Source organism: Thermobia domestica, chromosome 8 (genome assembly GCF_964235325.1).
Source record: "Thermobia domestica chromosome 8, izTheDome1.hap1.1, whole genome shotgun sequence".
Taxonomy (NCBI): domain Eukaryota; kingdom Metazoa; phylum Arthropoda; class Insecta; order Zygentoma; family Lepismatidae; genus Thermobia; species Thermobia domestica.
In genome coordinates, this window is record NC_137461.1 from 105,731,067 (window position 1) to 105,758,645 (window position 27,579).

General features: G+C 35.0%; 1 protein-coding gene across 3 annotated transcripts in view; it reads right to left on the bottom strand.

The window, feature by feature from the left end:
- Positions 1–26,923, bottom strand: part of LOC145693114 (serine/threonine-protein phosphatase PGAM5, mitochondrial-like) — a 39,684-nt gene extending 12,761 nt beyond the window's left edge. The window contains exons 1-4 of one of the 3 annotated variants that reach the window (XM_081768822.1): positions 26,610–26,923; positions 14,584–14,750; positions 8,674–8,888; positions 2,342–2,472 (exon numbers count right to left, since the gene is read on the bottom strand). In XM_081768822.1, the coding sequence (XP_081624948.1) occupies positions 2,342–2,472; positions 8,674–8,888; positions 14,584–14,750; positions 26,610–26,761 (665 nt within the window). In that variant the 5' untranslated portion in view covers positions 26,762–26,923. Of the gene's footprint in view, positions 1–2,316; positions 2,476–8,673; positions 8,889–14,583; positions 14,751–26,609 lie in introns of all 3 variants that reach the window. The other 2 variants (XM_081768821.1, XM_081768823.1) reach the window with 2 other exon arrangements.
- Positions 26,924–27,579: the final 656 nt, after the last annotated feature.

A 27,579-nucleotide genomic window follows, 5' to 3' on the forward strand; every position in this document is an offset into this window, starting at 1 on the left:
GTTTATAAGTTATAAAAGAGCTTCAAGCGTTACAAAACGGTCCTCCCTGTACAATCATTATGTTTTATCTTTGAAGTCCTCCCCGCTGGTCTAATAGCTAGTGCGTGTGGTTGTGGCAAACAGGATCCCAGGTTCGATTCCCGACCGGAAAGTACAAAACAATTTAATTTCACAATCATTCAACTTTCCTTAACTATCCCTGTCCTTTCAGCCTAAGGAGCACAACCGTCTGACATTAAACCAGAATGCTCACAAATAACTGACAGTATTATCTAGTAAGCATGTGATCGAGGTTCCAGTCTCCACCAACTATATATTTCCAGATAATTTCATCATTATATATTTACATTCACTATAGACTAATCGTTACATGGTATTATCATTGTACATTATATAGTTAAAATAATACAAAATTAAACGTGAAATAAAACCCTGAAACTCGTTTGAATTATATTTAAACATTACACTTAAAAACTGATAGCAAGAAGTTAATATTTATGTCTTCAAATAAAAATCAACTGCACTATGGTAGGAAGAAAGCGGTTTATTTAATGAACTCCACTACTTAATTTAAGCCCTTCTCATACAATTTCCATAATTAATTTCAACTGATAAAATGTCAAAATATTTATTCAAAAATAATAGTTCTGTGTTAGTAATTAGCGCAATTATGATAGAGAGAAAAAGAATATCTAGGGCATGTAAATGATGTTTCGACCAATCAATAATAACATTGAAAATAATATGTCCGATTCGGAGAATACATAAGCAGTTTTCAGAATACTTCTAGCACGTAAATGGAAATTAAGCCTATTATTATCATACAACCAATACTTGGAGATCAGATTACATTAACACAAAACAGCATTCTGTACTCATTTTTCTATTTATTTAGTTATTTTATCTCTCGTTCTCTCTCATATAGATTTGTTGGTTCATTGGAGTTTAGCATCCGTTTCAGCACCGAGGCTATACGAAACATGGACCTACTATAGTTTAAGGTGGAATCCGAACCACTATAATGCGTAACCACAATTTCAAGGCTCTCCCACAGTTTCCGAGTTACGTAAATTCATATCTACGTACGAAATTTCGATATAAGTAAACTCCATGAACAGTACTTACATAACTAAGCAGTAGTATATTAAATTTCTAAATTCTAGTTTAAGATTCTGGGCCTATTTATATAGTCTATTAAATAATTGACTATCGCAGTATTATTAAACAGTATTTTTAGATTTTTCGCATTTTTTTCATACGTGTCAGTGAATATTTTTTTTTTATTATAGTAAATATTCGACTTACGTAAAGAGCTCTGTAACGGTTTATTAATGTAAGTGAAGGACTGTCTACAATTTTGGGTGAACCGTGTCAGACTACTACATATTTCAAATCTTCATGTACCATGCTCATTATTCAGTGTTGTAAATCCGTACACTACAGTACAGTTCATTATTGCACTACAGTATCACAAACATCGAAACTTTGTAGGGCTCTATAACAAACAGTGCAACCGGGACGGACGGAGCAATTCGCATCCAAAGTACTTTAGCCGTTGAATATTTGACCACGATGTGACGCATTTCCAGTAAATACCTAGGTAGAAACATCAGATAGAGAATTTTCGAAAAATATGTTGCTGTTGTTGAGAAAGTACTTCTATTAGTACCATATCTAAGGACTTATATGATTAGGACCTTTACAGACTTCAGAGTTTATACATGATTTGAGGAACATTCAAGTTTTGTGTAGGACCTCGTCTGGCCTGCGAAGTTTTTAGATTTAAAACACACTGAAAAAAATCTGTGGATCTATTTGGGGAAGTGGATAAAAGGAATAAAAAGGCATCCCAGTACTTTATCTAACTTCAAGATCCACGGATGAAAGAGTGAATTCACATCGTTCTGCTATACCTACAACTGCTTGTGGAGTCACTTTCAAAAAGAATCCAGGCTAGTGGTGGTTAACTAGTATTAAGTCCATTCTACGGGAAGGGGAAATAATCTTTTAATTCAGCGCGTTTACCAACATGCAATTGACTTGATGCAGAGGAAACCATTATGGATACCAGGCAAACAGATAATATTTACTCTAATAACCAGTGTTGCATTTGTTCTTTGTACCGTCGAAACCAATAGTGCAATCACGCGTTTTTTTTTTTTTCTCAATAATTTTGGAATAAACTGACTAATTTGATTATAGTTTCCGATGTAACGAACACAGAACTACGTGCTTTCAATGAAATTTTAATCAAACTGGTAAATTTATTTCAAAGTTATATATAATGATGGAAAATCACTTTTACTTTCAACTTACCTACAGTCCCCAAACCTTCACTCACCTGCAAACGAAATATCTGATGACGTTTGCATGACACACAATAATCTCATAACTGTCTTTTTCCTGTTTCGCATCCGCTCGATGGAAGTACTTTCGAAATGCCGCTTCAATTCTCGCTCCATCTTCGAAGAACTGCTGCCATCAATTAAAAAAATTAATTAATTTCCGTTTATACGACGAAATTCAATACACAGCTATTTTCATTTCTATGGTGTTCAAACAACGGCAATTCCATTTATGTTAGGTTGGTGTGAATGAAATCTGCATCCTAGGTGCGTTATTTCTAAAGACTAATAAATAAGTAAAAAAATAAAACTACAGTACCTGCTTTATCAAAACAATAGCCGTCTACAACTACACACTTTTGTCATCGCTTAGCCACCGACTGTATATTCCATGGCGAAGGAAGTCTGAGTCTGCGATACAAAGAAGTCCTCAACCGCACGCTGCACTGCCCAATCTGGGAAGATCTTCTCTTTCAAGAAGTGATCGAGATAGTCAATCAAAGGGATATTGGGGGAATATGGTGGGAGAGGAAAGGTTTCAAACTGCAACTCACAGAGAGTCTGCACTGTCCTTTGCACATGTGAATAACCACTGCTGTGCAACATGAGAGCATCATGTCTGCTGACCATTGGTGGATACTTGTTTGTAAAGCATTTTGTGGAGTTTCATGGTGTAACAATCTGCATTAATGGTTTCATTTCGCCTAAGGAAGATGGTGGCTCACTCTCCTATAGATCACTGTACCACACCTACAACAACTTTTGTGGGTGGAGAAGTGTTTAGGAAACTGTCCTGGACGTTAATCACGACCCGACCAATGACCAGATCGTTTAGTATTCTCATAACAGATCCAATTTTTATCTGAATCCGATGCCGGAAACTTTCCCGGTTATTCTTTACTCTCACAGAACTGAATACCTCCACACGGCGATTCTTGGTGGCCTGTGTCAATTCATGTAGTACCCATGACCCAAGTTTTTTCACCTTACCCATTGCACAGAGCCGCCGAACGACACTCGTAACGTGTATGCATAACTCGTCTGCATCAGCACGAGCACTTTTTCGAGATGTTCCTAAGGAATTCATCCAAACATGATGTTGATCGGTGCCTACAAGAGGGTCATTTCGCAATGCTGTATCACCGAAACGAAATTTGACAAACTAACGGCGAATGATGTGTTCATTCGCTCGACATTTTTAGCCCAAACGGACTGCTAATATCCTTTATGGCTTACTGCAGAATGTCCCAGTTTGAATTTGTAAAGAAAAGTCACAATTGTGAATTATTCATGGTACACTTAACACAACTTAGTATGTTTACTGGATATGCACTGATTGTGTAATGTTAGATGCAAGACCTTAGTCCATTTCTATATTGCATTGTTAAGGTGAGTTTCCCAACAGATGTCAAAGCGGACATTTCATTCGGACCAACCTAATACAATTGGTGGTTCCTTCCAACAAGCACAAGCAGTTCATGATTATGAATGAGGTCGTCTAACGGAAGGTTCATGTCATCTGTATTTTTCGGGGAATAAATTTACTATTCCATTTTAAAGTAACGTATTTTACTGCCAAACGAAATATAACAATTGTAATTTAACTGTTTAAACGGGGTAGGTGTATTCTCAGGAAAGTTAGAACAACTCGAAATCTCCATGATCTTTATAAATAGTAATGCTATTCAATGGAAGTAAAACATATTCCGAGAGGTTATTAGAATTAACACAACTGTCCAACTTATTTTTATTTTGCCTTCTTTTATTGAGCAGTAAAAAAAAAAAAAAAAAAAAAAAAAAAAAAAAAAAAAAAAAAAGTATTTTGAATTTGAACCACATCTTAAAATACGAATAATACGTTCTTGTAGAAACTTAGACTGTTGGAAAAATGTAAGCAAGCCTCATCTCGAAAACATCTCTACTTCTTCTTGAATATTTATTTCGGACTGTATCACACAACACTATTGATTTTCTAATACCGCTGCGTCTTCTTCCTTACAAATCATTTCTTTCCAAAGCTCCCCTGCCCAGAAATCTCCAAATTCACACGACTATCAATCACACTATTTCCCAAATTAAGGTCACTACACATAAAAGCCGTATAATTATCATATAACAACTGCTATTTCTATTTAGGGCAAATGTTCAATTCACGAAACCTTTCCTTTCCTATCTAACTTCTACAAAAAGTCACATCGTCTTTGTTCCTGAAACCAGGAGAAACATAACTCAGTGAAAGAGTAGATCCGTCAAAATACGCACGCATGCCTCTTCATGTTCCACTTTTTTTAATTTCGAACTCCATTTCCCTTTCTACTTCACATTTATAATAACATTTGGAAATAAATTCATTACATATTCAAGTGTTTTATCGATAGTATTGGCCTCTTTACAGCCATCGATAATCTTGCCTACGTATCCGGTCGAACCCTGGTTAATAGACTAATGTGTTTGGGACACTTATTACAAATTAATAACTGAGATTATGAAACAATATTTAATGTTGATGATGTTTAATTAAAACTTGCATTATTATTATTATTATTATTATTATTATTATTATTATGGTAAAATATTAGATCTCGTGTAACTTTTAGGATGCAGTTCTTAATCTTAGATTTTGTTTGTTTCCAAAAAATGAATTGTTATTAGCTCCCGGCGTAAGTATACGAAAGTTTATACTTTTACTCGTGTTATGTAGGTATGTGTGTGTGTGGGGGGGGGGGGAGGAATACTTCATTACTTGGTAACTACTGGGTGGATATAAACCGAATCTACTAAGTAAGCAACCCTCGTCTGAGGAATAAAGATTGCTATATTTGGTGGTCGAGTTCGGCCAGGAACAGTCTCAGCTTGTATGTTATACTTTATTTATCGGTAACTATTGGCTGGATCTGAACGGAATTTTGCGTAGCCCGTCAACAAAGGTTCTGTTACATAGCTTTGTCCGCCCGTAACTTCTGAGTTCGGTTCACCGACTGTGTTCTGCTTTTAATATACTTATTATCACTTACCAGTAGACAGCTGTCTCTTATCATTTTATAATTCTTACCTTAGTACTTTGACACAGATACACTCTGCCACATTTTATTAAGATTAACTAACACTCACCTATTATGTCCCCTGGAATCAAAATCGGATTCCTGAATTCCTAGTATGATTTCGGCAATTAATCCCACCGCCTTCGACAGCCAAAAACTAATGAAGAGTTTCGGCTTTAAAAATATTTCTACATTTTATTGAACTTAGTTTTTTTTTTTCCCTCTAAAATCTTGTGATTATTCACACACACACACACACTAACTCACAACTTACCGGTATCAATATAAAAACATTCCACATGTTTCATCCAATTTAAAATGTTACATTTCACTTGACTTCAGTGCTTTCTTCTTCCTTTTCCTCTTCTTTACCCCACAGATAAATTGGATCAACTTACACAAAACTGTCTATGTACAATATAAATTTGGATAATTGTGTTATGTGGGGGGAGGGGGGGGTCAATCCATTTGAAACACTCAATTTCAGATTAAACGGACACAGACATTTTTTATTTTTTAACTTTCGTACACAAAGTTGTACTATATTTAGAGAACAGAAAACAAGCATTCCTTAATTTTTTCAGATGTTTACTTCTTTTTTGAGCAGCTATTTTGTATACGTGCATAAGTCAATTTTGCATTTTACAAAGGTTTGTGGTAAACGCTATAGTTTCGTTATTTTTGAAGATGCTTATTCATGGTGTCTACCGGACTGACTTCAGTAATTTTCGTGACTTTTCTATGACCTTCTTCAAAAATATCATGACTAAGACACACAAATGTTTATATATACGTACCTTACATCTTATATATCTTTCTTAGCCATACCAATATAAGAACTGTTGTATTGACAAATCGTCTGGTAGACGCTAGCATGTAAAGTATTGTTCATAAAATTAATGGAATCCGGAAAAAAAAACAAACGAAAAAACATTACCAAGGGCACATAATAGGCGAGTGTTGGTTAATATTATCTTAGCAGTTTAGCTATTTAATACGGGAAAAGCAATAATACTTACAACAAATTGCATTGTTACTAGCTATTCTTCTATATACTTAACAAATGTCCCTTCATATATTATTTCATACCACATTTTCAAAGGCTTCCTGTGCCTTCTGTGAATGAGTTTTTGGAAAAGCGAGAACTCTGTAGTGTACAGGTTACATTTAAATATTAATACGAGAATTTACTAAATATAACTAAAAATATAGAAAACAGAACTTTTGTTTGGTATGGTGTTTTGATATTTAATTATTCATTACTAGATGACATTAATAGGGTTTTCATTAACATTACTAGGTGAAAGTTAGGAATACGTAGACGAAATTATGTTTCAGATGTCGGTTTTAAAATAATTAACATTATGATGCCACGATTTAATAAGGTTATCTACGTTCAAATTAAATAAGGAAAACCTTGATAACACTATAATGATTCATATGTATATCTTCTTATTTTGTGTAAACAACCGTCTTGACAGTTCTAAAATTCTGCTATCATTACTTTTAGTATCTCTAATGTAACAAGTTCCTTAATCCTATTTCTATATATATATGTCGGTTTTTTGCCCTACCTTTGTTTCTAACCTGACTTTTCGCAAGCTATATACCGGTTGTCATTTGCTTTTCTGAGGAGTCATTTTTAAATTATGACAATATTTCTCTGTACATTGAAGAAGTTAGCAAGAATCTTAAATTGAATTTTCGTAACTTTGATGAGGCAACCGAAATTTATGGCATATTACTCCATTTACCATTTTTATCTTGCTTTCTCGTTAATCGTTATTAGTGATTTGAAAGTTTCAATAACATTTTTCTTCATGTGTATTCCTCGAAACTGTTTACCTCATCCAAATTTGTAATTAAGTATTTATTTAAAGGTAAGAACTGATGCATTTTTATTAAAAATAAATTTATTAATTTAAAAAATATTGAGAAATTTATCTTAAATTGTGTCACAAGGAATTACTTCTGGACTGTTTCGACAGTCCTTATCACTGCTTTTGTCCACAAAACTGAGTTATTAACGAGCTCATTAATAGCACAGATGTAATTTAAGGCACATTCTCAATACTTATGATTTTTCAAATTTTTAGTAATAATACAGCTAAATCACCTTTCTGATCTTGTCTGCAGATCTTATGAGAAATAAATAAATAAAAATCTGCTATATGAATGTATAACATGTTCTCTGGATAAAAGGAGTGGAAATCAGGAGGTACGAAATCACTTGCAAATGTTCATATAAGCTAAGGTGTACGACAAAAATTAATATAAAAGGTGGAATTGAATAATATGCTAGGATAAAAATAATGAGGGTTGGATTTCAACCCTCTCGAAACATTTATTTGAACAGAAGTAAATACATATCAATCATTCAGACTCAAAGAGTTACAAATACTTTAACTCTTTAGGTCGGTCGTCACTCTGAATGTCGTTCCGAACTATAGAGAATATGGCGTGAGGAAACCCTCTAATTATCACATAATGCACATGGATTATTCTACATTTCAACAGGGATTCCTTCATTTAATCTTAAACGAGAGTAACTTTAATAAACGTGGAAAAATATCATTTACTACTTCGAAACCAAAAACTTTGGTTTTCGCAACATTCTTTATATAGGTTTTTAATCTTGACCTGACAACATTGGCGCGCATAAATAAGAGCTTTGTATTCTATATTTTTGGTGTTAGTAAGTTTACTTATAAACTTTCTTCATGTTGAAGATATAATACATCCCATCTTCACTTTCCCAAAAACTCACTCAGTCATGAACGCAAGAGGGAATTTGGTGCAAAAACATATGATCAGAGACTGGAAAGTTTAAAGAATAAATATACTTCAACATAAACCAACTATTTGCTGAGCAAAACAATATATTCACATTAAAAAACTACATACGTGTGTGACAGTTTCGTCAACTAACACTTTGGCTTTGGCTTCATTAGACACTAAGCCAAAATGTTAGTCGACGAAACTATCACTCGTATGTAGTTTTTAATGTGAATTGTTTTGCTCAGCAAATAGTTTCTTTGTGTTTAATTATATACTAAGTAAAGCTTCTACTTAAGGAAAATATACTTCGTTTCATGCATAACTTAACTGACCTCACTAGTCATACTAAAAACACCACTAACTATGATGGAACAAATTATTACCGACGCTATGATAATGTATTTATATTATTAATTTTAAACAATCATTATTAACTTAGTAGACAACATGTGGGTTACTCCATCTTAGTTTATCATTTAAAATATTAAAAGACAGGAACTAATACTAACATGTACTTCTGGCTTCCAGAAACCGACGGGAGGTTCTGGAGGTATGGGAGAACCTTCTTCAAGCAACGGACATCGCTCGAAATCAACATTTACGACATGATTATGAATTATATTGGCTGTCTCCGTAGCCCTAGTCATTGTTGAGCACACTATGCGAGAATATGGAAACGCCAATTCTTTCAGGCGCTTTCCCGTTAAATCAGCTTGCTGTCTACCTACAAAATAATATTATTATTAAGTAGTTTCACAATTGAAAGATATTATTCCTTTTAAGTGACCAACGCTTTTTAAAAAATGATCATTAATCACTCTTTTACAAAGAAGCAATCACACAAGGACAAAAGATGGAACCACCATTTAAGTTTTCACTTCGTACAAAATTACAGAAATTTAATATAAAATCCATACAAGTTGATTCCAACCTTACATAAAATAAATTACTAGAATACACCAACAAAACAAATAAAAACTATAAGCCTTTTCGCTAAGAACTAAAGCACACAATACCAGCTATGAAAGTCTAGTGGGGCCCCATATTGGAATGCTGTATCACGTTGAAAGTGAAGAGGGTTTAGCCGAGGAATACAGAACTAATGGAATGAGTTGGTCGTTAAGAACTGAGGAAGATAGATGCATAATAAAAGAGAAAAGAATAGAGATATTATACGAACACAAATATTGAAGTAAAAAATATGTTAGTAAAAAATAAATTATGAAGTACAATAAAAAAAGTAATGACAACAATGAGAGATAATACAAAATGAAAAACATGTACGAAAAGTGAAAAAATTAAAAATAAATGGTAAAATAAAAAAAAAAGGGGACTGAGCGTAGTGACGCAGGTGTACCTAGGCAGTTAGAGTTAAGACCGAGAGAGCGGGAGGATAGGATGGTAACGTAAAATTTCATTTTGGGGATACTTATGTGGAAGTTATGGTTGAATGTACTATTGTGATGGGTAGAATGTTCTGGGACAGGTAATTTGGGATTCTGGAGTATTACAGGAGTATTGATGGCATCTTGATATGGATTTCCCATCTAATTTACAGGAACTCGGAACGCACAACATTCGACTATATCTCACGCCTAAGCTTTCAAAATCCTTCCCGTAGACTCTTCCACGCTCCCCAGCAAAAGAGATACGAGAAACATATTATCCTATTCGTGAATCGACCTTCTGTCTTAAATTTATAACATCCCACCTCACTACATTCACTCTCTTTCCCATACAGCTACTTTTGTTTTTACCACTATTTTTCTTTCTCATTTCATAATTCTATTATTTATTTATGTTTTACCGATACTAATATACACTTTATATATTCATTTAAAAACAAAATCTTTTCCATTTATTATTCTTTCCATCTACTGTAGTTTTCCAGACTACTTATTACTTTTGGCTTCCTGCACTAAACTCTATCTACTTCAACATCATTACTATCCTCTGCATTCCAATATGACGCCTAACTTATTTTTGTGTTCTTTAATCTCTAATTCTTACCCTTTCAGTGATGAGCACTTAGCGAAAGTATATTTTCTTTAGTGTTATAACAAAAATACACTGAAACACCAATTAGAAACACTTTATTTTTAAGATTAACTAGCAACAAAAGTGTAGACAAGAGTTAAGAAAAACAAATGAGATCAATCGCTAATTTACAGAGAATTTAATACTGAAACCGGAAGTAGCAGATCTTGTCTTAGGTGCCAGTCATACGTCAAATGGTAGAGCAGCACACTGTGTTCTACCTCGGTGAGTCTGTTAATTTATTTTCCTGGTGGTTTTATTATTTTTCCTCCTGTATTCATCCTCTGTGAACAAGGCTCTGGGTGAGAGCTGAAAGCTAGGACGTACACGTTATTTTTAGGAATAACAATTAAATATAAAGTAAAACGGATGTTAAAAAATTCCTAGAACTTGCAATATAATGATAAGATCAAGAAGGAATTAGGTCTTCCGACGCTGAATCAATATCAAAAACAGTTTCTTGCTATAATCTTAATTATAAAAGGGAACATATCACAGTCTGTGTGTCATACTATTCTAGAATGTTATAAAACTTTGCTTAAGAAGATTTGCAATGTTGGTTGCAGAAATACAAAAGGGTACAATACGAATTACATGGTAAACGTCTCAGTGCGTTACGCTAATTCCTAATAATAAAGTCATGCTAACAATGTCGCTACCTGCGGGATTATATATAATGAAGTCCTTGAATAACTGTATAAAAATATGGTATGGAGGGTAAACTATAATAATTAAAGTAAACTGGATAAATGTAAAAGTTAGAGCTTTCAATTAAACATGATTTTAACCTACAGTACACAGAGGGCCGAAGGCTTAAGTGCAACAAGCAGGACCGGCCCTAGGCAATTTGCTGCCCCGTGCAATGGCAACATTTGCCGTCCCTTTCTCCAGAAACAATAAATCTTAAAAGCCACGATTTCAAATATGCTATCCCATCATGAACAACAATATATCAGTTTGCAATTCCCGTGGAACTAGCTCTTTTATCTTGATTTCTTGATTTTCCTTCTACATCTGTTAAAAAATTATATATATATATATATATATATATATATATATATATATAAACCTGTTTCCACTTTCAGTGATAAGGAACTTGTTTGTGCTTGTTATGTAGTTTTCGTATCAAAACTGTGATAACTAACTAAATGGAACAGGTGTTCTCTACTGTTCGAGAACTGAGTTCTAGTATTTGACAACAATCAAGCAAGCCGTCCCTGGCAACACGTAGGTATTATCACAACAGTTATAATAATTATTATATAGAAATCTATTCTTGAAATCTTGAATCTATTATTAAATATATATATATATATATATATATATATATATATATATATATATATATCGGATTGAATATTGGAAACGGAAGTGCAAGTAGATTTCAACTTCTTTGCAACAGAACATACAAGATGGCCCAAAAGTAGGTATACAGTCCCGTACTGATCAACTATTGCTTTTTATATCATTTCTTATTGTTATCCATCAGGTAGACTTAGTTAATTATTTGTTCTTAATATCTCTTTAATTATATCTTAAGCTCGGAACAGCCGAAGCAAATAAACCTATAAGCTAGAATGTTATACTTGATCAATGCAGGGGTGTATATCTACTTTTGGGATACCCTGTATTCTTGCGGTGCTAAATTTATGAAGGAAAAAAAAACCTCCTCGTTGTCTATTATAGCTTTTACATTCTGGCGATAAGTGTTGAAACAGGAAGTCCTAATTTCCACCACTGTCGCTTTGAATAGAAAGATAATTTTCGAAATGAAACTTATTCTTGGGATGCTCAATCCTTGTCATAAAATAATATCTCGCTATCTCTTACAGTTTTTGGTTTATCCAGTTCAATATTAAAACCGGAAAAGTGATAAATTTCTACCACTTCCAGTTTAATAAATAGATGAAAGTGGAGATGACATCTTTTGTTGTATGCCGCTGAACCGATTCCCAAAACAGTTTCTACGTATCTATTATTGTTTCTGTTCTATAGTGATAAACACTGAAACCGGAAATTGTTGATTTCTAATACTTCCGGTTTGGGTAGTGGGTTAATGGAAGAGAGGGAATCTAGAATTGTGGAACAGTGAATCGAGAGAAATTAAAAAAAAAAAAAAAAAAAATCGCTAGTCTTTATCTTTTTTTATTGATATCTCTCAACAGACGGACAGATGGATGTACGGATTGGTTAAAGCTGTTCCAGTTTAGAAGTGTGCATAGTAGGTTGGAAGTCAAAATAAATATTGAACAGAAGTATGGTCACCTGGGATATTGTCCTCGAATGTTATGACGAAGCGTGTGGCCAGATCATGTACAGATATGTAAGTCAAAAACTATAATAAACATTTAAATATAACAGCTCTAAAATGAAATGTGGAAGAATCCGAACCACCCCAATATTTGAAGTGAGACCTAAAACACTATTCGAGTTTGCATCTGAGAGTATAAAAACCGTGGCCATGCGCATTTGTTATTCGAATACTATAACAACATTATTGTGCCTGTCAACGCATTTATCACTTATAAGGGAAATATGCGCACGGTGAACCGAGTTCTAATCTTGTGAATAACTTACCTTCATTGTGACGTGCTTAGCATCACGCCTATAAAAACACTGTAGCCAGCTAATGAGAATATAAAAAGCCTTTCTATAGATTTAGCTGATTTTCTTAGGTGTTCTGATTCTATATAACCTTGAAGTGAGCCAAATATAGTTTTCAAACGTTCGTAATTTCCGAGAAATAAACTTGGCATAGTTATCCGACTTCGAAAATGCTAATGCACGCTTATACTCTCTGCACATTGCACAGCCGGATTTTTATTTGATCCATTCATTAGAAATCTGCGGAAACGACAATTCCGAACATTCAACAAGGTGACCAAACACTAGAAGACTTCTTTGGTTCACGTTCCGCTGCGTTCTGCAACCGTGGGTTCCATATCTGTCCGAACATTCAAGATAGACTTTTTTGATAAAATATTAATGTTCTCATTCTTGCATAGCACGTATTTATATATAATAACAGGAATTACACAACATACCTTCGTATTGTCCTTAATTTAATAGGACTGTACTTCAGCTCCCAATTTCTACTGAAACCCTTGTCAAGATTAGTGCTGTCGAAATCTGTTTTTGAAAAAAACCGGAAACCGGTTTTTGGAAAAAGTGAAATTTCATAAAACCGAAATGTCGGTTTTGGAAACCGCGCTTGCGGTTTCGGTTTTGAAAACTGCATTTCCGTCTATCGGATCTTTGCTCACAGGAAAATTAATTTTCTCTCAATTCGGCCACAGATTAATATGTATAGTCTTACAAGAGCAATAGACCATTTGCACGTTACCGCCAGGTAAATATATAGATAGATAAGTCAAAATCTGGCATTCTGGGTGATACAGGATGATTTAAGTCTGTTGGGAAGAGTGTCACCAAGAAAGTAAGACACACAGACGGAGTAGTGAAGTTATGCTTTCGTGGTTACCGTCACAGACCGAAGTGAAGATTCTCATTTTAACAAGAGTTTGAATCATGTCTACCAAAAGTATTACTATTTTAAGTAAAGAATCTACATTTTATCGCAAAGAACATTCATGTCCCATGTATCACATCATGAATCACAGAGGAAATTCAATACACATATCATCTAGAAGTGGAGTGCACACAACTTAATGACATTTCAAATTTAAATCACAAAAACTATTTTGACTCTTGGCTTAGCAACACTGTTACGAAAATGTGATGGTAGCTGGTTCACACACAGTGGACTAACTAGTAAGACTATTTCTTTCATTTCAGAATTTCGTTTAAATTTAGTGTATGTATTAGACCCATTAACAAATTAATACTGGAATATTTCAACAGCGTAAGAAATTTCAAAATATGAAATTGAAACTCAAACAAACAAACTAACAAACAAAAACTTAAAATGTTGGTAAACAAGCTTGGGTTTTCAATAAAAAGAAAAGCGGATTTAACAAACATTTCACTAGAAATTGGAAGCCGAAATACAGTCCTATTAAATTAAGGACAATATGTAGGTATGTTATGTAATTTCTCTTATTATATAGACTTATTTGGTACACGTTTCGCTGAGTTCTGCCACCGTGGGATCCATAGTCTACCCAAACATTCAAGACAGACTTCTCTGGTTCACGTTTCGCTGTTCTGCCACCATGGGATCCAAAATATGTACAAGAGTTCAAGAAGTGTTATTTATTGCTGACGATGACCAATTCTGATTTCCGAGAATGTCTTACTTCATATTACGGCCTAGTTTTCATTAAAAGGCCAAAATGTATACAACTTTTTGGGGTGTCTAATAAAATGAGTTTAATAATTTAGCTCATAGTAATTCAGCTAATAGTAACACAATTAATACAAACCTAAAATTGTCAACACATGTTCCTCATCTTTTTTCCCCGCTGTATTATACTGCCCATGGCGAATGAGAAAAATATTTCTCGTAGCTGTCGGTTTTTTCTTTTCCAAATCATCTTGGAATTTTCTGGTACCCCCAGACTCTGGTTCCACCAAACTAGTTGGCTCTCTCCTACAAGAAAACAAAGCAACTTATCAATCTTTCAATTCCATTTTTTAAAGAATCGTCACATCGACGTAGTGAGAATTAAGCTTAGTTTTGTAATAAAAATGCAATGAAGGCTAATATTATTCATATTTACTCTATTGTGTATTTCAATCCATGTTGTAGAACTAAATGATTCAGGTGTTTCTTTCATCAGCAGTGTATACAACTTCTTTCCTTTCTTGTGCTAGAAGAGGAAGAGGAATTTCTATAGTTAGTCTTTCCCTTCTTGAAAATCAAAGAAAGAAAAGTCACAAAATTATCACTTAGAAGGGGACTGAAAAATTGTTTCAAAATTCTGTAACTTTTCCAAGTTATTTTCCCTAGACACTTAGGTAACAAATGACGATAAACATTGCTTCCTGAAAAACGATAGAAGCTGCAGGTACGTGACAACTGTTTAAACTACAACTTACAGTAATTAACTATACTGTACTTATTTCTGATGTCACAAGTATCATGTACAAGCGAGTGAAGACTGAACTTCTAAACATAGAATTCACTACCGATCAATTTTGACTATCTACGTACGAGGCGTATTCAAAATGTATTGAACTTTGGGTTGGCAAAAATACATTTATTCATTTGGAAATCCGAAACACTAATTCCCTTCAAACTAATCTCCATTGTTGGAAACAGTTATGGAACATAATTTTTGGAATGGTGAGCAACCGTGCCATCGCATTACGCATAATGTCTTCTCTTGACTCAATTCGGGTCCCTTTTAGTGGCATTTTCAGCTTGGGAAATAACCAAAAGTCACAGGGAGCCATGTCGGGTGAGTAGGGAGCATGACGACACACAGAAATGTGTTCGGCAATGAACACCTGAATCAAATTTCGCGGACACTCTCCTCACGCCCAAATTCTCGTTCAAAATTGAATGTACTGATTCGATTGGATGCTTTCCGCTTGGGTATTGCCAAGCTTTTGGCAAAATTCGATGCAATGTCGCTGCTCAAATTGTTCTGTCATTTTACAAACAAAAAACGAAAACTGATGACTACCCACTACACCTCTTCACTCGTTGGCGGACTGCGGGCATGAAAAAATTCACGACTGAACATGAACATCTCCCATGCTTCATTGGTTTACAAGGAAAAAAAATAAGATTCGATACTTTTTGAACACACCTCGTATATTTGGTTGCAAAACACTTTCATTGTTTGAATTCTCCTCTAAACACAGCAGCACAGACAAAGAGAAAATAATTGTTTATGACACACACGTAACAATTGTTGAGTCCAGGGAGTGATGTGTCCACTTACTATTTTTATTTATTTCCGTGTATTAGAACGAATCGTTTGCAATACACTTCTTATACCTGTCTCTCCAGAGACTCAAAAGTTTTCATTAAATACCTGCACTTCCTCTAGGATATCTTAAAAGAATTTCAGCTTTCTCGCTTCTAAATCTTTTACTGTTCCTTCGGCTTCTTCCCCTTTATTTCTCTCGCATGTCTTCTTTTTGATAACTTTTGTTTACTTTCATAGTCTGTGAGCATCGATGAAATTAATATGTGAATTCTTGGCAGCGCGTACCAGATTTCTGGTTGCTCTCACTCCTGATCTAGCCGCTAGCGCGCGCACCTTTGGCACGTAGGTATTCGATTCTTAGCGGAAGAGGCTTGAAAAATTTGATCGCAACGGTGGTCAGACTCCACTTTAAACTATAGTCGACGTCTCATATAGCCCTGATGACGAAATAAAAGCTGAACTCCAACTTAACCAACCACACCCTTAGTTACTGAGAGCTCTTCTGATTCTCACAATTAACTCACAGGCACAAAAGAATTTTCTCTTTATGTTATCCGCTCTCTACTAATTAAGAACTTCTCCACATTGATTAACAACCATGTGATGGTACAACGGGTTATGAAAAACCAGGGTTATTAAAACAAAATCCCAGTGGGTCCTTTGTCGCTCAAAGGGAATCCGTGAAGCCCCATCCTGATTTGTGGGCCAAACTTTGCACCATTGGCACTCGCTTCTATTCCGATTTCTAGAAAGAGGAAATTTGAAAATTTGGTAGAGTATCAAAATAGGTGGGTAATTCTATACTATATAGAATAGGAGTAAAATTTCCAATTACACTCACGATTCAATTTTCTGGGTCAGCCGTCCCGACTGAAGATTCCTTTAGTTTCCCTCAAAATACTGGGATAGTTCCTCACGGTCGGGAGCCAGATAACGAATATTTAAAAAAAGAACCAGCAAAGAGGAATTCCCTACCAGATGATTTTGTGAATTTATGAGGGTGCTTGCTAGATGTCCGTCCAGCTCTCTAGCAATTGAAAAAAGCTTTAATTTTTTTACGGCTAATATGGTGAAAACTTTGAAACAGTTCGGATGTGGAGAAAAGACTAAAATTATTGAAGGTATACTATTTGCACAGACGAAGCAACATTAAGGAAGAAGAATGATGACTTGGTCTCTGAAATTGTGAAACCAGCAAAACTAACAATTTTTGTAACGTCTTTGATTCAAATTATGGTATTACAAAAGTAATAATAATATTAATAATAAAATAAATAAATAAATAAATAAATAAAAAGCTTAATTTTGAATTTGTAATTATCATAAGATTTGGTTTTCTTTTCAATGCTACACTTTTTCGCTCTTATGTGTGTAATTATACAAGTGTAGGGTTGAGAAAATAGAGGTAGATCTTCAGTTAGGCTCATTTCCTTTGTTAAGAGAAGCGTTTGTATTGTCCTTGATTCAAATTACGGTATTATAAAAATAAAAATTAAAAAAGCCTGATTTGTGCATTCGTAATTATCCAAGAAAATAGATGTACATCTTTACTAAATTTTATGTTTAAATGAAGTGTCTTCTATTTATAATTAACTGACATTCTAAGAAAGATATTATTTGTTCGCACTAACACGCGAGTATATACAGGAGAAATAAAGGGAATGTAGTAGTACTGTTTCCATTTCAGCATACAGCTGAACTCCATTCCAGTGAATCTGATCAAGCGCGAACAAAACTCGTTATCCATGATTCCCAAACATATATATTTTCCGTGGTATCCTATTTTATAGACGCATAGTGAAATTTATTATTTCTGCACTTCTTTCATCACCAAATGAAATAGTACTATCTTAATAATTGTTTCTTAGGAATAAAAAGGTATTTATGGGCGCAGATTCATTTTAGGAGGACTTACGCGTTAGTGGTATAAATATGCACCCGAATGAACGTCATAAAAACTACAGTGCAAAAACCACTAACCACCTTGCGCCAACCACTAAAAAGTGAGAATGCTATCTAATCGAGTCAGGCCAGGAGCACGGCACCGAGGCACGCGCGGCAGCGCGTCTGCGACGGTAGGTACGCGCATAAACAAGGATAGTGGAAAAACGCTCCATATGGCATTAAACCAATGCCTTGCGCGTAGGACAGTTTTGGAACACCAGCATGGTTACAATGATTCATTTGGACATTGTCTTCAGGTACTACTTGATTTCAGATCCGGGAAATTTTGGTGTATAAAAGTACCTATTTCTAAAAATAAAGATTTAATGAAATATGATAATGTATACACAGCATACATAGCAAAGATACTAAAAACATTATATGATATTAATTACCTTGTCATACATTATCAATATTGTCATGAAAGTTAATGCACCGCTTGCCGTGTTACAATGTAAAATTGTAAGTAACAAGCAATTTTATATAAATTATTTCTGAGGAGTCAAAATTTGCTGCAGCACTTTGAATGTTTAGTCACGTCCTTATATTTCCGAAATGGTTCGGTTTAAGAACTTAATATTTTGAACAAATGTTCTCCTGATACCCTAGAATACTATAAGTTAAACAGACTGCTGCGAAGTTCCAATTTGACGGGTGAGCAGGGCGATTAAAAGGTTTTCTATCATTATCACATGTTTCTCTCGAACTGCTAGACACACAATCACGAAATTTATCTAAGAACCTTTTTATGATGATGTTTATATATATATATATATATATATATATATATATATATATATATATATATATATATATATATATATATATATATATATAAAGTATATATATAAACTGAAATTCAATAAAATTTCAAAAATTTCAATATGACGGACAAAATGCAAAACTCTGCTATGAAACTACAAGCAGGTAAGTAGAGGATTTCGTTGTTGCTGAACACGAATTCAATGTTAAAAGTTTAAAAGGCAATATGACGCATCCAATGTGGCGGATGAAAAATGCAAAAAAAACTACAGAACGGGCATATGTTATTCTTACACGTGTAGTAGAAAAATACATATAATACATAAGGAGGCAAATAGGGCAGGTGATGTTTTACAATAAACAGAAAACGTGTTCTGCTATACAATCATGACAAAATTGAGGCAAAGAATGAAGGGCAGGTTTTGTAGCGCACATGAAAGTTTTATGATAGGAACAGATTGCAATCATAGACAATTATTTTACTACCAACTCCCACCCTCGCCCCCGAAGAGATACGAGGGGATCGACATGTGTGTTATATATCGTTGGGAAGCTGCGACTACACTTGATCTCGGTTGAATGGCGCCTGAATAGTACGTTACGATTATTTGCGGATACCATCTGAAGATCCGAACAATGACAGTGAAAAGTGCGCGTTTGAAACATCGTTATACTTCCATAACTGTCTTTCCAGTTTCACATTATGTGTACACTTGTGAGCAATATGTATAACAAATGTCCACTTTCCGTAATAGGGATGGTACTGACACCGAGACGGAGCCCAGGCTTGTCTCAATACACATACGTCCATTCTGTACATTTACACCTTTTGTCTACAATATTGGATCCGCCATTTTGAATTTTACATTTTGATATCTGATTCATACATAGCGACGTTGAATGGCTCTATATATCCAATTTCAGATCCATAGCTTGTTTTTTGTAATTTGTGCCCACCATGTTAGATCCGCCATTTTGATTTGTAAACATTTGATGTTACATTCGTATTCAGCTACCTTTCAAACCTATATATACCACGTCTCAAAATAATTACATCATAGCTTTCTATTTTGTCCACGTTTTGTTGTGTTTCGGAAAGTGCCTTGTTCTGGTCTTCAAATGGTCGCCACGACCCTACAGGCCCCACTCAAGCGAGATATTTCACATGTGAGGTATACTCAGTGTGACCTTTCCAACGATATATAACACATGCAGATCCCCGCGTACCACTTCATGTACTTCCCTAGTTAGTTGTTTTTGAAGTTATAAGCGGCACTGTATGTGTAGGCGGAAGGGACTATTTGTCGGAGAGATATACTTCTTATGATTTAGTCGCAGGAAAGGCAGTGTTGAAATGGCGCGCATATTTCTACACGAACGTACACGCTTTCTGTTCGAAATTGGAAAAGTTTACACGTCTCTGTTTTGAAGCTCTAACCTAATTCAGTACATACTGGTACTTTGTTTTGCATGGCATCCAGTATCTCCCCCAAATCCATACATAAGGTAAGTGTTTTATGCGATATACGGCATTCAATCCAAATTTAATCGTACGCCGGGTCTTCGACAAAAAGCGTAACAACAGCGATGAAAATTTAAAAATTATAATTTTTAGGATCGCTTTAAAAAGGTATAAGGGGCAATCCAAATGAAATCGACCAATGATGATTGCTGACAAAATTTAGTTTTTTTATTAATTTTTTACCTAAGTTTATACCACATTCAAGGAGTTGAAAACGGGCATTCATTTATTTTTTTTAGCCGTGCAGGTTTTGTCGTAGCGGCCACTTTATATAGGCGCCTGAGCGTATTTTGAACTTTTCAGAGGATTTCGTTAAACGCTGTAGCTTTTTAGGTTTAAAGGTAATGAGTTCAAACCAAAACCATATGAAAGTTAATGGAATGGACAAGCATTCTGTGTTTTGTGCACATTGATCCGTACTTCAGAACGTCGAAAGCTCTAAACATTGCGGATGGAAACCTAGAAATGGCCCTTTTGGAATACACATTTTGAAACAAAATAAATGAGACTCATCTTCAATTTTTTGTCTATATAGAGACTAGATAGCAGACAAAGTCCAAACAAGATTCTGATCTGAAAACCATATACTTAATTCTTTGGGAATTTTTAAACATTGCAAATTTTTGAAAATCGTATATTTCAACCACCAAATATCTCAGGAAGGACACAAGTGAAAAATCTCAAATTTGCACAAAATAGATGATAGATGTTCACTGAAGTCGGTAAAATTGCATAACTGAGACTTGATTGGTTTCTGAGTTATAAGTTTCTTCTTCACTGGGACTTAATATCATGAAGCGCCATGAGGAGTGGATATAAACTTTGCAGCAGAAGTTAAAATAACACGACAGTAATGTTTAATGGGTAAAGTATGCATAATTTATGAATATCTTGTACAAAAAATGAAACGCCTCTGTTATTTCTTTTCTGCCTATAGCGCTACTGCTAAGACATCAGCGAGGTAAACAGTTGACTAATTTGTGTACTGAGATCGGCACTGATATTGAAAGTACGACCTGTAAGAGTTGTGAACTCTGTGGATGTGAGTTTCCGGAGGAACTTAGTGATTGGCACTCACACTTTGTCATTCGTAGATAGTTTAAACAAAGGTTCTTGGGCCATGGGGATGGAAAAAATTAATAAAAAGATCGTTATTTCCTGACTGATGTCTTTAATTCTCCCAATCCATCATTTCTCGTCATAATTACAGGCTACGGTATCATTAGCTGCAAATGACAACATGCTATGTTCTTCATAACATCTGATTTGTGTTTGCGTCAGAGGTATAAATCTATGATATGATGTGGCAATGATAATTCTTTTACAAGTAGCAAATCTCGAATTTCTTGCTGTTTGACAGCACTCCTGATGAAACTTAGATAAATTGTATGTCTGAGATACTATCAACACAAAAACTGTACATCTGCTGAGCTGTTAAAATCGCGAATTTTACATCATTGCAACAACTTATACCTTAGAAACCACTCAAGTCTCAGTGATGCAATTTTACTTACTTGTCACTGCTGAATCATCGTCTATTTTGTGCAAATTTGAGATTTTTCACTTGCGTCTTTCCTGAGATACTTGGTGGTGAAAATACACGATTTTCAAAAGTTCGCAATGTTTAAAAATTTCCAGAAAATCAAGTATATGGTTCTCAGATCTGAAACTTGTTTGGGACGTTGTTTACTAACTAGTCTCTAAGTAGACAAAAAATTGAAGGCGAGTCTCATTTATTTCGTTTCAAAATGAACATTCCAAAAACGCCATTTCTAGGTTTCCAACCGCAATGTCCAGAGTTTTTTCTTTCAACATTCTGAAGTACGTCTCAATGTACACAGAACACAGAATGCTTGTCCATTCCCAGGGTTGGCTGGTTTAAACCAAGGTGGTTTAAACCAAGGTTTAAACCAGCTGGTTTTTTCAAAAAAACCAACTGGTTTAAACCAAAAAACAAAAAAATGTTCATAAAAGTGTAAGTGTTTGTAAAATCTTGATGAACACACATTTGTGGGTTATCACGTTTCACTCCCGTATATCATTCGTATTATATTCAGACCTAAATTCCCCATTCATTACTCAAAAAGATTATACTACAAAAGCAACTTTTTTTTACAAGTTTATAAATGTTTATTTTGTGATTTTTTTGTAGTTGTTATTATTATGTAATTGCAATCGAAGAAAAATTCTAAATATTGTTTCGTTTCAATGTTTACTATTGATAAAATACATCGAAAATGCCGTATTTTGTGTGTGTGTGTGGGGGGGTCATACAGACCCCACGAGAGGCATTTAGTGAAATAAGTATCTTTGCTATCTATTTATGTATAAATGAGTCTGAGCCAAAGTGGACTCAAATAATTCGTATCTTTATTCACTTTTCTTATTGATATGCAGATTAAGTCGGTGTATTTCTTTAATTTGGACCAATAAAAGTCGTTGTTAACTAACTTGAACTAAATTAGTTCTTCTGTACTCCGTCGTACTTTGAAATTGTTCATATGTAATTCTGTGTAATGGTTTCACTTGTGCAACTGTTTATATTTTTGTCCTTCTGAAATGACTTGACAGTTATATTAAGAAGCATGTGAAGATCAGTACAACGTATTTTTTTTTTTTTATCAGGATTCCTTCGTGAGTAAGTCGGCAGACGTATCGTATTTGTGGCCAATTAGTCCTGGTTCCGAGTTCAAATGGAGGACAGTTTCTCTCGGATGTAACTCGAGAAGCGGTTTTTATTCCGCTTTAAGCTTATGTGACCCCTTCCAGCATAACCCGGTTGTTGCATAATAACATCAAGGCGAAACAAACTTATTTCTGTCCATATATGATATGAATATATAGAGCAAATCATTTAAACCATAAAAACCTGGTTTAAACCAAAAAAACCGGTTTTATTGGTTTTTTAAATAAAAACCATGGTTTTTGCCAACCCTGTCCATTCCATTAACTTTCATTTGGTTTTGGTTTGAACTCATTATCTTTAAAACCTAAAAAGTTACAACGTTTAACGAAATCCTCTGAAAAGTGCAAAATATGCATACGCGCCTATGCAATCTGGCCACTACAAACAAACCTGTGCGGCTAAAAAAAATATATGAATACCAACTCCCTGAATGTGGTAAAATCTTAGGTAAAAAATTTAAAAAATATATAATTTTTGTCAGCAACGTTTGACCTGGAAATTGGTCGATTTCATTTGGATTGCACCATAATAGAGTAGAGCAAGATAGAGATTACTAGGGTAGGGCAGAGCCCGGTTAGCTTAGGATTAGGGAAGACAGAGTGTAATTTCTCGCCTCTGCGTAAGGATAACTACTAGAACGTCTCTGTACACCTGCAGCCATGTTCAGAATACAATTGCTCGTTGCTTTTCCACAATCCAATCACACGATAATATTTCCCTTTGCCTGCCAAATAGTCCCATGCTTATAACGGCTTATAAAGAAAAGTAATACAATTTTCGCTCTCCTTACATACAATCAAGGACACAAGCGAGCAAACTATCCATTTCTTCCCCGTAAATTTTCAAAATTTTGCAAGAAACGGACGACCAACAATGTTAACCCCATATACCAGGTTTTCCGGTATCCTCGTTTATGTGCATACGCGCCGTCGCTGACGTGCGTGCTCCCTACGGATGTACTTCACTCGCTATCGCTCGGGCCCCTGCTGCACACTGCCCCGGCTCGCTTACATAGCACTCAGCAGATTTACTACACGTATGCATACACACATGAAAGACATACTTGCTTCCCACCGCCGCAGGTTCACTTAACGAAAAATCTGTGCTAGGTGCCCTCTAAAGAGCATGAATGCTTTTTTACGAAAACATACCCAAGCGTAGTTAGAAGTCCCACAGGGATTGATGTTTTCTACATTTATCACAATTTACACAAAAACAAGGTGGCCACTAAGAAACATTAATGCTACGTTCATAAAAAAATAGTTGAGCGAGCGAAGGAGATTAGAAGCTCCGTAGGGTTCGGTAGTTTCCTACCTTTATTTCAATTTAGACAACGTTTTATCTCTCACAATATACGAAGTTTCAATTTCCCCCTCGATTTCTACTGATATTTATGCACTACATCATGCATCACCGCCATTACTCATAATTCCGGAAATGGACACAATTAATAATCTTCCATTGAATACGTACTATATCACCAAGATTTCAATGGTTCCGCTTCTTAACTCTTGAACTTCGTTTACCCTGATTCACCTTCAATTAGTTTATACACTGTGCATCATGGCTGCCTGCACATTTGTGTAAAATGTTACAATTCATTTTCACATTTTTTACGTACTAATCAGTCGATTTATTAAAAAGTATTCTAATACAATATTAGTTGTAATTTATCAACATTTCATAAACTATACATTCATCTGTAATTATCTTATAGGAGAATACGTGGATACCACCTTCGACTTTCATTCGCATATTTCCAGGTAAATACGCGTCTCAGAAGTGCATACCATATTTCTATTATTTATACACTATTCTATTAAAATTGTATTAAAAATTCCTTCTGTAATTTTTTACAAATCTTTGGATCTGTATAGTAAATCTGCCCCACTGAAATCGTCCTAATGTGAATCCGCACATACGAATGGAAATCTACGGCCCCATCGACGTCTCCGGACCCGGTACTTAAACCAGACTCACAACCAAATGATTTGGAGAGAAATTAAACAATACTTCTTTTCGATTTCCTTGGAAAATTTACATGCTCCTGTTTTGAAGGCTAACCTAACTTAATTTAGTAGATTTCTCGGCAAGTCTTTACTTTGACTCAAACTGTGACTTAATCGGTTCTTATAGTTTCAGTCACTTACTGGAACTGTTTCTGCGTGAGTCACTTGTTGGAACTGTTCGTGCCTTTGGTGTGACGTCTTAGTTCATATTTTTCCCATTAGGTGTCTCTGTACAGTCATATGGTAATTTGTTAGTGTGATGTCACATGTTCTGTCTGCTTGTATGTGTGTGCTATTGCTGGTGGCATGCGGGGAGCGCGTAATTGAATTTTCATTTCATGGCGACGATCGAGTTAGCAAATGCGATTGAGAAACCGTTTCATGAATTTAATAGAAAGAATTTGAACTTGACGTTTTTAAATAAGTTTGTATTAGATTCGGATATTAACTCATATCGCCTTGCAGCAGTGTGTGGTTTGAGTTACAGAATACCTATCATGGTTGTGGTCTAAGGCTGAAGATATTTCCGACGTATGGTAAAAGTGGGTAAAAGCAATTATGAGTTCATTATTCATGAGTGTTCTCCTATGGCGAAATGGTGAGTGTTTTCTTTTTTTAAAATTCATATTATTTTTATTCTTGATTTGTTTTGCATTAGAGTATTAAGCAAAGTATTTGGTTTGCTGCTGGTTGTCCTATTGTCTTGTTGAGATGTAATTTATTTCTCTTTGTCATGCACTGATTATGATTAGTGACGAGTGTTTATAGCAGTGGTGCGATTATTTATTGTCGTTTTGGATGTTTTTATGATACTTGAGCGGGGGGTTTGGGGGGCGGGAGCCCCCCATTTAGATCTCAAAATTGATAGTCACCGCTTCACCTGAATTGATTTCTCGGAAGACTTTAGGAATGATGTTTAGTAACATTTTGGCCCTTGTACTTATAGTATAATTCTTAACATCGTACATTACTTTCACTCTGTTAGTAACTGTAAGCGATTTATCTGATCCGGTTTCGGGAGCAGTTTAGGAATGATTCCTAAACTGCTCCGGGAACCGGATCAGATGAATCGGTTGAAGTCACTGTTTGAGTCAAAGTAAAAATTTGCCGATTTCTCACCTAATTTAGTACATTTTGGTACTTTTTCTGCTTTTCGTTAAGTCCGGCGATACAGCACTACTGGCTAAAATAATTTTATAAAATAGCTCCCATATTGTTAATCTGCATTATGGTGACCACTTTACAAATAAGATTCAATTGCACATTAATTACAAATAGCTAGATGATGTATGACGGGCATAGTTTTGGAATTGGGGGACCAGAACATTTTGCTTAAAGTTCGTACTTTCTTGCTATATACTCTGTATTCTTGATGCTTAACGTTAGTTTGGGAGTTCTGGCTTTGGGAGGCTAGAATTCTTTACTTAAAATTTGTACTTTCTTCTAATCTCTTCTGTTCTTTTTTTTGTTTCTTAAATTTAGGCTATGTTAGGTTAGTACTTCGTAATTACCTTTACGTAACATCAACTCATTTCTCCTGTAAACATGGTGTTTTTTTTATCTGATTATGGTCCCCCAGTTACCCCAAAATTATTTCTGTATAATTACATAATTTTTATGGAAAACAAATGACACGATTGTTTCTAACCTGTCCCAATTTGTATCCCACTTCACAGAAGGTGTGTAGTTAGTTGTCCATGAAGCATACACACGCCTTTTCTCTTTTTCACTTAACCCATAGTAAACTACTGCACCTCCAATAGCACTCAATCCTACAATAACACGTCTGAAAACAGGCATTGCACTGCAGATTCGGTAACTTGTAACTACTAGCTGTACAGTCTATGAATACCACTGATGAAAATTAACATTACTACTATCTTATCACCAACAGCTTAACTTTTATCTCCAAACTTAGCAATATTCACACGTTCTCACACATGTTCTCACTCATTAGTTTACGGTTACCTTTCTTCTTTTGTTTAAAACATAATCATATGGCATGAAGAATGGTAAGTGTGTCATTTTGTTGTATCTTTCTTCGCAAAATTCGAACCAAAGAAGTTGTAGTTTCCCTCATTCTTCACAGTTCAATATCCCACATTGATTACTACAGCATAGATTTCTTGCAGGGATAAGACGAGGTGCAGAAAAGTTTTTTACGGATGAAGTAGGTATGTGCGCAAGGAAAATTATAATTTTATATCAGTTAGCCAGCCTTAAAATTCATGTTGGTGGAGTGAGAGTTAAAGACCACATCTTACATATTCCCTTTATGAGGCGTTTACACTTAGTCGATTTAGTCGCACGACAAAATGGACTCGCTGCATTTGACACTAAATCGAAGCAACTAGGCCGAATCAGATTGATGGATGTGTTCAATTATTTCAACCACAGAATATATAACGTCTTTTAATTCAGTTGCCAGTCGATTAGTCGCCTTCGATCAACAAGCGATTAAGTTGAAGTCCCGTTTACACGGTCGATTAAGTTGAAAGTGACGTCAATTCAACTGAATCGAACGCAAATCGACTAAGTGTAAACGCCCCATTAGCGTTGTCAATGATTGCCTGTAATTCTTTGGTCTCATTCCATCCTCATTTGGATCATCTCAACTC